The sequence below is a fragment of the Borostomias antarcticus genome (assembly GCF_949987555.1).
Source record: "Borostomias antarcticus genome assembly, chromosome: 9".
In the NCBI taxonomy this organism is placed as follows: Eukaryota; Metazoa; Chordata; class Actinopteri; order Stomiiformes; family Stomiidae; genus Borostomias; species Borostomias antarcticus.
In genome coordinates, this window is record NC_140242.1 from 21888509 (window position 1) to 21900072 (window position 11564).

Genomic DNA, 11564 nt, shown 5'->3' on the forward strand with positions numbered 1-11564 from the left:
TTTGTCAGGACAGTGAAGACAACCTATTCAGAGCAACTCTTTGACACTAGCGCCCTCTGTTGGCTGGTAACAGTGAAGCCTGGTTCATTCATTTTATTTGAACAGGATACACCTTAGATGCTCTGAAGTAAGGTTGTGATTAGAGTTTCTCTCCCTCTAGGTTGACACCAAAGATCGGCTTTCCCTGGAGCGAGATCCGCAACATCTCCTTCAACGACAAGAAGTTTGTGATCAAACCTATTGACAAGAAAGCCCCAGTAAGTATTGTGTGGTCTTTTAGGTTGGAAGCACAGTCATGGGGGGATTACACACACGAGCGCACGCACACACACACACACACTCAACCCCCCCCCCCCCCCCCCCCCCCCGCAGGACTTCGTGTTCTACGCTCCGCGCCTGCGGATCAACAAGCGCATCCTGGCGCTGTGCATGGGGAACCACGAGCTGTACATGAGGAGAAGGAAACCCGACACCATCGAGGTGCAGCAGATGAAGGCCCAGGCCAGGGAGGAGAAGCACCACAAACAGATGGAGAGGTACCGGAGACAACACGCGCGCACACACACACACATGCACGCAGGCACACACACACACATCAACACACACACACACACATACACACGCATGCACATACACACACCCACACACATGCACGCACGCACACACTCACACACACACACACATACACACTCACACACATGCACGCACACACGGCCACACTCACACACACAGAGCAGACAGACACATGATGGCCGTGATGTGTAAATGCGGTTGCAGTTGAGTTTGTGCACTGGAATTCCTCATCTAAAGAAGTCTTGATGGACATCTGGGCATGGGCAGTGCTCTTCCCGGCCTCAACACACACTCACACACGCACACACACACACATACAATCTAAGATGAGATACACAGTCAGAGTAGGCATACACACCTACCTTACCCCAAAACGCCAGACATAATGACAATAAATAGCGCAGCCATCTGGTGCAGACTGCAGAACATCAACCACGGCCAGCAGGGGGCAGTATGCGGACATACTCTGGGCCTGATGACCAAATCATGTAATGAAGTACTTTAATCCTGTCACTCCTGGTATGTTAGATTCACTGACTCATGTTATTTGTCTTGATTGTCAAGCCTAACTGTTGTTTATTTCCACTTTGACAGAGCGCAGCTAGAAAACGAGAAGAAGAAACGAGAGCACGCAGAGAAGGAGAAAGAGAGGATAGAGAGAGAGAAGGATGAGCTGATCGAGAGACTGAGACAGATCGAGGAGCAGACACTAAAGGCCCAGAAAGGTACTTTCTGTCTGCACACATACACACATACACACATGTGCGCGCGCACACACACACAGTCCAGTTAGTGTGCTCATCAAGTGTTAACAAGTGGGCTCATGAATTTGCATCCTGTGACATTTTCAGAGATCAGAAGTCCAGCGTTTATCATAAGATAGACTCACTGTTTTGGACTTTTGGGCCTATTCTCAGTCTGTCTTACATTAACCTGACATGTAGACACTATAATTTTCCTCAGTATTGAACTATCGGCAGTTGTTCTGCTGTAAACCTCCACAGTATGTTGTAGAGAGGGAGGGCCAGTTGGATCATATTCACAGCTGATCACATTTACCGCTTGGATCATATTCACAGCTGATCATATTTACCTCTACAACATATATCTTTGGCACTGCAAAGCAGTGAGGTAGTGCGGTCGCAAATTAGATCAATTTCAAATGCAACTTTTATTTCAACATTTGCTTTCGAATTGTGATAAATTTCACAGGAGAGCATATTGAGACTGGTAAGATTATTACACCCTGTGCTTCCCGTCTCGCAAAAGCACATTTATCCTACTTTTTCCAACATTTCACTGGCCACGTTAGTCTCACAGACTTTGAAAGTCTGGAGACATCTCGCTGCTAGAACAGCAGCAAAAACCGATGCTAACAATCAGAGCCACTGCTTACATCTCCAATAGGGTGAAGGACCCCCCTTACTGGAAATGATGTCCTCCTCCTATCTTCGTCCCTAGTGAAACAAACTGGAGTGGAGAATCAAAACATTGAAAGTTTGAATCAAAACATTGTTCAAAAGTTTTTTTCAATCTCTAAAATTGTTTCCACCAACGAAATCGAGATGAATGTCTCTAGTTGAGAGCAGCGTTTAGAGATTGACTTGTGAGTCTATGTTGACTTCCATGTAGCCGAGTGTGCGCCTGCAGAACAACTGTAGCTGGCTCAATATTGAGCCGATCAGGGAAATTATAGTCTCTATAGGTCAGATTCATGTTAGACAGACTGAGAATAGGCCCTAAAGTCCAAAAAGTCCTCGCTCTTAAACACAGCTGGTATTCAAATGCAGTGTCACTTGTGGACAGCGATTTACCCCCTGAAACCTCCTACTGTATGACTCACAGAATGTTTTTTTTACATGTGATGGATGACGAGGCTTTGGCCTGAAAAGAAAGAAGCTCCCCTAGACTGACTGCTCCCCTAGACTGACCGCTTCCCTAGACATATCATAGAGCAAAGCAGAGTCTGGCGTTTCAGCGCTGCAGAATCTGTTGTGTAGATATATAACTTATTAACCTGTGTGTGTGTGTGTGTGTGTGTGTGTGTGTGTGTGTGTCGTGCGTGCGTGTGTGTCGTGCGTGCATGTGTGTAAATGTGTGATTGTTTGTGTGCCCGCAGAGCTGGAGGAGCAGACGCGCAAGGCTCTGGAGCTGGATCAGGAGAGGAAGAGGGCCAGGGAGGAGGCAGAGAGGCTGGAGAGGGAGAGACAGGTGGCGGAGGAGGCCAAGGCAGCGCTGGCCAAGCAGGCTGCTGACCAGATGAAGAACCAGGAACAGCTGGTAACACAGACACCCTGGGAGGATAACACGCCCTGTATCACGCCTCGCCCCTCTTGGTGTAATTCCACTGAGGGCAGCTGGCTAGATCACGTGCACGTTACCCGGTAGCTCTGCTTCCACCTACTGTAGCTGAATGTTCCAGATGGTTATTGTCATTGAAATATCTGCATCTTCTGGTGTGGTTCAACTGTCAGTAAAAGCGAAATCCTAAACTCAACGCACTGCTGTGCTATTTTGCCTAAGGCTTCTAATAACCTAATAAATAATCTACTTCTAACAACAATGGATACCGTTTAAGCTCAGAGCAGGAATGTTTAGCCTCTAATGGCAAAGAACAGAACTAACACCTTTAAGTCTAACAGGGTGTGAGCTCAGACCCAAAGCTGCTCCCAAAAATGTCAAAGTGAAACCTTGAGGGATCTGTACTTTTGTGTTCAACACATTTGACCCCTTAGTTAAGATCAGGGTAGGTTGGTGTCTGTGTGTGTGTCTGTGTGTGTGTGTGTGTGTGTGTGTGTGTGTGTGTCTGTGTGTCTGTGTGTCTGTGTGTTTGAGGGTGTGACAGGGTTGTGTGCTCTGTGCTTGTCGCTTGCAGGCCGCTGAGCTGGGAGAGTTCACTGCCAAAATCGCTCTGCTTGAGGAGGCCAAGAGGAAGAAGGAAGAGGAGGCCACAGAATGGCAGCACAAAGTAATGTTACCTCCCTGCCTGGCATGCCCTCTGACCTGTCCACCACAACGCACCATCCTCCCTGCCTGGCATGCCCTCTTACCTGTCCATCACAACACACCGTCCTCCCTGCCTGGCATGCCCTCTGACCTGTCCATCACGACACACCGTCCTCCCTGCCTGGCATGCCCTCTGACCTCTGACCTGTCCATCACAACACACCGTCCTCCCTGCCTGGCATGCCCTCTGACCTGTCCATCACGACACACCGTCCTCCCTGCCTGGCATGCCCTCTGACCTGTCCATCACAACACACCGTCCTCCCTCCCTGGCATGCCCTCTGACCTCTGACCTGTTCATCACAACACACCGTCCTCCCTGCCTGGCATGCCCTCTGACCTGTCCATCACAACACACCGTCCTCCCTGCCTGGCATGCCCTCTGACCTCTGACCTGTTCATCACAACACACCGTCCTCCCTGCCTGGCATGCCCTCTGACCTCTGACCTGTCCATCACGACACACCATCCTCCCTGCCTGGCATGCCCTCTGACCTGTCCATCACAACACACCGTCCTCCCTGCCTGGCATGCCCTCTGACCTCTGACCTGTCCATCACGACACACCGTCCTCCCTGCCTGGCATGCCCTCTGACCTCTGACCTGTCCATCACAACACACCGTCCTCCCTGCCTGGCATGCCCTCTGACCTCTGACCTGTCCATCACAACACACCGTCCTCCCTGCCTGGCATGCCCTCTGACCTCTGACCTGTCCATCACAACACACCGTCCTCCCTGCCTGGCATGCCCTCTGACCTGTCCATCACAACACACCGTCCTCCCTGCCTGGCATGCCCTCTGACCTCTGTCCTGTCCACCATAACACGCCGTGACTGGAATCACTGGAGGTCTGTGTGTGTGTGTGTGTGTGTGCGTCCGTGTTTATGTAAAGATCGCAAGAGTGAGGAGGAGTTTGCTTTACTCACCTTCATTTAGGCCTATATGCAAATTCACAAAGACTTCCTTGACCTTTCCATACAGCAGTTAGCATAGAATGTGTGTGGGTGTGTTTAGGTGTGTGATTGCGTGCAAACATTGGAATGTTTAACCCCTCCCCTAAAACATGCGTGTGTTTAACCCCTCCCTGCCAGGCCCTGTCAGCCCAGGAGGACCTGGAGAAGACCAAGGAGGAGCTGAAGACGGTGATGTCATCGCCGTTGGCCCACGAGCACGACGAGCAGGACGAGACGAGCGCGGAGGCCAGCGCCGACCTGCGTAGCGACGGCGTGACCAGCCACCGCAGCGAGGAGGAGCGCGTCACGGAGGCCCAGAAGAACGACCGCGTCAAGAAGCAGCTGCAGGTAGGGAGCGAGCGGCCGCCGCGCTCTTTACTGGAACGAACCTCAGCGTGTCCCTCCACCCCGTTGGACAGCCCCCACCCCAGTGTGGGGGCTCTTCTGCTCAGCCCTGGCATGCTTCTCACCTGTTAGCTGACAACTATAATCACTTTGATGAGTGATTATGTTGGTGAGAAACACTCTGACCTTTACAACGCGAAGCTAAGTAGAATGTGACCTGTCAAGGCCTGCTGTATTCATTATCACCTGCCTGACCTCTCTGTCTCTCTCCGTCTCCCTCTACCTCCCTCTGTCTCCCTCTACCCCCCCCCACCTTTACCCCCCCCCCACACACACCTCTACCTGCCTCTGTCTCCCTCTACCCCCCCCCCCACACACATCTCTACCTGCCTCTGTCTCCCTCTACCCCCCCCCCCACACCTCTACCTGCCTCTGTCTCCCTCTACCCCCCCCCCACACCTCTACCTGCCTCTGTCTCCCTCTACCCCCCCCCACACCTCTACCCCCCCCCACACCTCTACCCCCCCCCTCACACACCTCTACCTGCCTCTGTCTCCCTCTACCCCCCCCCACACCTCTACCCCCCCCCTCACACACACCTCTACCTGCCTCTGTCTCCCTCTACCCCCCCCCCCCACCTCTACCCCCCCCCACACACACCTCTACCTGCCTCTGTCTCCCTCTACCCCCCCCACCTCTACCTCCCTCTGTCTCCCTCTACCCCCCCCCCACCTCTACCCCCCCCCCACACACACCTCTACCTGCCTCTGTCTCCCTCTACCCCCCCCCACACCTCTACCCCCCCCCCACACACACCTCTACCTGCCTCTGTCTCCCTCTACCCCCCCCCCACCTCTACCCCCCCCACACACACCTCTACCTGCCTCTGTCTCCCTCTACCCCCCCCACACCTCTACCCCCCCCCCACACCTCTACCTCCCTGTCTCCCTCTACCCCCCCCCACACCTCTACCTCCCTGTCTCCCTCTACCCCCCCCACACCTCTACCTCCCTGTCTCCCTCTACCCCCCCCCACACCTCTACCCCCCCCACACACCTCTACCTGCCTCTGTCTCCCTCTACCCCCCCCCACCTCTACCTGCCTCTGTCTCCCTCTACCCCCCCCCACACCTCTACCTGCCTCTGTCTCCCTCTACCCCCCCCCCACACCTCTACCTCCCTCTGTCTCCCTCTACCCCCCCCCACACCTCTACCTCCCTGTCTCCCTCTACCCCCCCACACCTCTACCTCCCTGTCTCCCTCTACCCCCCCCCACACCTCTACCCCCCCCCACACCTCTACCTGCCTCTGTCTCCCTCTACCCCCCCACACCTCTACCTGCCTCTGTCTCCCTCTACCCCCCCCCACACCTCTACCTCCCTGTCTCCCTCTACCCCCCCACACCTCTACCTCCCTGTCTCCCTCTACCCCCCCCCACACCTCTACCCCCCCCCACACCTCTACCCCCCCCCACACCTCTACCTGCCTCTGTCTCCCTCTACCCCCCCACACCTCTACCTCCCTGTCTCCCTCTACCCCCCCACACCTCTACCTCCCTGTCTCCCTCTACCCCCCCCACCTCTACCCCCCCACACCTCTACCTCCCTGTCTCCCTCTACCCCCCCACACCTCTACCTCCCTGTCTCCCTCTACCCCCCCCCACACCTCTACCCCCCCCACACCTCTACCTCCCTGTCTCCCTCTACCCCCCCCCACCTCTACTTCCCTCTGTCTCCCTCTACCCCCCCCACCTCTACCCCCCCCCCACACCTCTACCTCCCTGTCTCCCTCTACCCCCCCCCCACCTCTACCCCCACCCCCACCTCTACCCCCCCACCTCTACCCCCACCTCTACCTCCCTGTCTCCCTCTACCCCCCCCACCTCTACCTCTGTCTGTCTCCTTCTACCCCCCCCCCCACCTCTATCTCCCTCTGTCTCCCCCTACTCTCTCTACCTCCCTCCCTCTACCTCTTGCTTCCTCCCTCTGTCACATCACCCCCCCGTCCCTCCATCCCTCCTGTGCTTCTCTCTCAGACGTTGAGTTCAGAGTTGGCCCAGGCCAGAGACGACACCAAGAAGACCCAGAACGACATGCTGCATGCGGAGAATGTGAAAGCAGGCAGGGACAAGTACAAGACGCTGCGCCAGATCCGGCAGGGCAACACCAAGCAGCGCATCGACGAGTTTGAGTCCATGTGAGACAGAGGGAGAGTGGCCCCTGTTGCCAGGATGATACCTCGCTTTCGTTGCTGTACAGCCTAACCCGCCCCTGCAAAATAAAGGTCAGGGGTGTGTGGCCTCGATGTCCCGCCCTTTACGCCTTGCCAAAGCGTTGCCCACTAGCGGTTGGCCAATCGAACCGCTTCTTGCTTAGAGCTCCGCCCAAACACATCTGGAAATCGCCCAATCCAGAAACCGCAAGCAAAACGAACTTCTCCTTGAGCAAAGGATCATTTTATGCTTGCACGTCTGATGTGAGCAAATGGATAAAAAAGAGAAAGGAGACAGCAATTGGTTGATTTATTTGAAAATAGCCATTTGTAGCTTATTGATGTCGCTGGCAAGCTTGTATGTAAAGCTTTAATATCTGTACCTTTTTGTTTGTCATCAGTTGAAGAATCTAAATAATTTTCTTTTAAAAACAGCCTCTTTTGTCTTTATTTTATTTCCATCTTTTCACATCTAGCTCCATGTTTCTCAGGGCGAACAGTATGAAGGTTATGTTCATACTGGGTGGGGGGGGACCCTCACATCCATCATTCACCCCGTGTTCAGGCCAGGGCCCCTGGCCCAGGCCCCCCATCTCCCCAGGCTCTTCAACTGCATCTGAAAGAACCGGTTGAGTAGGGGCAGTATCTGTATCAGTCCCAGACTGACTGGCTGGGTAGAATTCCTACTGTATAATCATTCTTTGATTCTACTGGAGGTGAGGAGGTTGGGGCTAGCTGAGTTTCTGGACAGAGCCCTGACTCGTACCATCCACATTCATTCAGGATGGGTTGCTAAGCTTCTAGCAGAGTAGCCTTAGCAGAGGTTCTGCACCGGCGTTGAGAATGATGTTATCCTTTTGCTTGGGGCTACTTGTTTGACATTACAAACCTTACTGCTACACTTGACAGTGTTTTCACCATGAAGTGTGAACCACCTCAGGACAGCATCTGACTTTTACTGCTCTCTGAATGGAGACATCGTATAGGAAGTTACACCATCCTGAGTTCATCGCTGTGCCCCAGATAATAAAAACCCACCATTATTCATACAATATACTAAATTGAGGAATTTAGTGATATGAAAAGCTATGAAAGAAAATCTATATTGTTGGATGGTAATTCATAATTTACAGAGATGTGTCATATAGTCTACGGAAGGTATGCAAACCAATTTGAGTGACAGTTAAAAGGGGAATTGGTGAAGCATTATTTAGCATTATAATCTATCATAGATTAATTGGATTAGACTTTTCATGTCATAAAATACTGAAAAGACACTTTATACTTTGTAGCACTTCCCTTTGAACCGAGAGATGAAATATTGAAGTATACAACTAAAGCACACCAAGTCTCATTGCATTCAAATGTTTTCCACACTCCAAAAAAAGCAGGCCCACAACATCTGAAAGCTTGAGTAGGATTTTATTACTGAAAAATCCTCCTTTGGCCACAGTTTCCCTGAATGTCTCAATGATCATGTGTGGCACACAGGCCAGTCTGGGAGAGGTATGCCTTTGGGTTCCAGTGCCTAAAGCTCTGTTCCACCATCATGTAACACACATTTATCACTAAAAGCACAAACATCCAACGTGGTCACATCTCTTTAGTTTCCCTCCATTCCGTTTTGGCATGACCAACGCTGACCTGCTCAGCGGGGTGTCAGAAGGTTATACTCATCAGTATAATACTAATCATTATAATATTCATTCTGCTTTTGTCCCTGAAGGAATACTGCATCACTGCATCCTAACGGTTTTATTTTAACTTGTGCTTTTAAAAAATATATTGTTTTATATGTTTTACTGAAGTTTGAGAGAAACCACATTTGTAGTTTGATTAAAGCACAGCAGAAATAAACCTGAAAATATGTTCTAATAAACACTGGATATGTTTCTGATTCACAGCTTTATTACAAGGGGAAACAATATATAACTGAGTGTACAGGTACTGTAGGTGCTTGATCTGCTTGTATTGCAGACAAACTGAAATCAACAATAATTTGTGATGTCCCATTAAAACCCAACAAAATGATAATTCAAAACTTTAAGATGTACTGAGTGTGGCACATAATTAACCCAGAGCACACAGCCTCAACATACATTTAAACAGTCTGGAAATGTACCGTGAAACCTCAGCAAAGTAGTATTTCTTTGTAAAAGTCCTATAAGCAACACTGAGGAAGCCCTCTAGAAGTTTCACTCCAATCTCGTCATGCTGATAAACATGAACACCAAAAAAGCACCTCTTAAAAATAAAAATAAAAAACTGGATATGGAAACTGTTTTTTTTTTCCTCTTAAAACTGAACATGGTTCAGATTATCCACAGGTGTGTCAAAAAAAGCACACTGCCCATAGAGGCATTTACTCTATTCTGGTCACATCCCCAGGTCACACTGGCACACAGTGCCACATGAGCAGAGAAGGCTCGTCTTACAGAAAGGTGCAAGGCATCACATTCTTTAACCAACAATGTCAGCTCAAAGCCATTAGACCAGTTTAGGTGATTAAGAAAGGCAACATTTATGAGTGACATGACATGTATTATGTTATTCTACTGGCACGTCAAGACATTTGAGTGGATTTGTTTTGTTGTTTTTTTTATTTTTTATTTTTTACAATTTACCTGTTGGAATCTCTAAGCAGTGCCAGTCTAAATCCCACAGTCTAAGGCTCAGCTGTACTGTATGTAACGACCTGAGAGACTAGTAGACAAGCGCCTCTAATCACCTTCATACGGCCCTGGCCAGTAGGTGTGAGGAGCCCTCACACACAGTCCCAGTTCAGTGTTTAGAGACCATTAGACTGACAACCTTTACTGTCCTCTTACCCATCAGCCATCAAGTAATGGAAGAAATTGCATTTGATGCTTTCTTTCTCCTTCAACACTTCTCAAAAACAAAAAATAATAATACATACATTCCATATTTTTCATAATGTAACAGAGTACAGAACATATACTCAAATACTTTTTTGTATAAATAGTTTCATATAAAACATTTTTCTGGATAAGTTAATAGGATACAATTTGTATCAACAAGGAGAGGCGTTCTCTGGCCACTAAGGTTGGGGCTGGTTGGTTCCCACTAATGACAGCTGTGTTCTATACTGTGAACGTCAGGCAGAGCTACACAAAAGTATAATCGTGATATATTTGCTATTTACTATGAAAAAGTTTCAACTTGTAATGGCTTCTAAGCCAGCCAGAAGTACCCTGTCCAAGGACTGAAATACACAAACAGCTCTCATCTGTCTGAAATACACAAATGGCTTTCATCTGTCTGTAGAATTACACCTGATCACACATGACAGGACCTTTTCTTGCAATGACACCCTAGCAACAAACACAAACACTCACAATAATAAATTAACACAGAAATTAAATTAAAAAAATAATTTCAGCTACAGTGCCTGTGAACTACTTTGCATATCCTCAACAACCATCTAGATGTGATTTCAATGGCCAGCATGGCTTGAGGACAAAAAAATAATGATTCAAAAGTAAAACCAGAATCTGGCAGGCAGAAGGGCTAACCCAGAAGAGGAAGTACACTCTTGTCCGCCAGTGTAAAACTGAGCAGTTGGGTTTTTTCACAATTATTTTATCTGCCTTTATGTGCAGGTTTTACTGGTTCCACTTCTCTAAAGGGGAAAACTGTACCGTACTATTCAGTCCAACACCTTCTGAGAAATATAAACAGATGATCACAAAATGAAACTGGGACAAGTTTATATTGATCCAGTTCACTATGTGTTTATATCATATTGATCCAGTTCACTACAGTATGGGTTTATATCATATATTGATCCAGTTCACTATGTGTGTTATATCATATTGATCCAGTTCACTATGTGTTTATATCATATTATTTGCTTGAAATGTATAGCAGTGGACATTTCATTACATTGGAGGTAAGACTACATTTTGGAATCACAGGGTTCACCCAAACTTACCAGAAGCACTATCGTTACCCTCCGGTATGATTGCCAAAATTAATTAGGAAAGTAACAAAAAGTGGCAGAAAAAAATATAATCTTAAAACTATTGAAATAACTTAAAAGGTACAAAATAAATTAACGCAAAGCATTCCCATTAACATTGATCCTAGAACACAATAAATCAATTTTAAGGACCCACTTAAACCACAGAGGTGTCTTCCCATAGTTACACATGCACATTCATCAGCCCACCGTGAATGACCTTTCCAGACCTTAAGTGCTGAAGGTAGACAATCGAAAAAGAGCCAAGCATCAACATAGAAAAATAAGGTAGCTAGGATTTTCCTTTACACATATTATTTGAGAGAAATACAACTCTGATGAAGGAAATCCCTTGGAAGGTAATTACTGCTCCTGTGGCTAGTCCATCTCCTGTGACACCTGGGAGAATGCTTCTGCTACGAGAACCACCCTCCAATGATGGAGAAGGTGAAGCCTGTCCCTGCAGGCTGTGCCCAGCCCCAACCTGCTGACAGTA

General features: G+C 48.9%; 1 protein-coding gene across 1 annotated transcript in view; it reads left to right on the forward strand.

Annotated features, from left to right (window-relative positions):
- LOC311313335 (radixin) overlaps nt 1-7289 on the forward strand; it is a 41605-nt gene extending 34316 nt beyond the window's left edge. The window contains exons 9-15 of the mRNA XM_084443459.1: nt 161-257; nt 373-536; nt 1168-1298; nt 2693-2853; nt 3449-3541; nt 4673-4882; nt 6914-7289. Coding sequence (XP_084299585.1) covers nt 161-257; nt 373-536; nt 1168-1298; nt 2693-2853; nt 3449-3541; nt 4673-4882; nt 6914-7078 — 1021 coding nt within the window. The 3' untranslated portion in view covers nt 7079-7289. The remainder of the gene's footprint in view (nt 1-160; nt 258-372; nt 537-1167; nt 1299-2692; nt 2854-3448; nt 3542-4672; nt 4883-6913) is intronic.
- The last annotated feature ends 4275 nt before the right edge of the window (nt 7290-11564 follow it).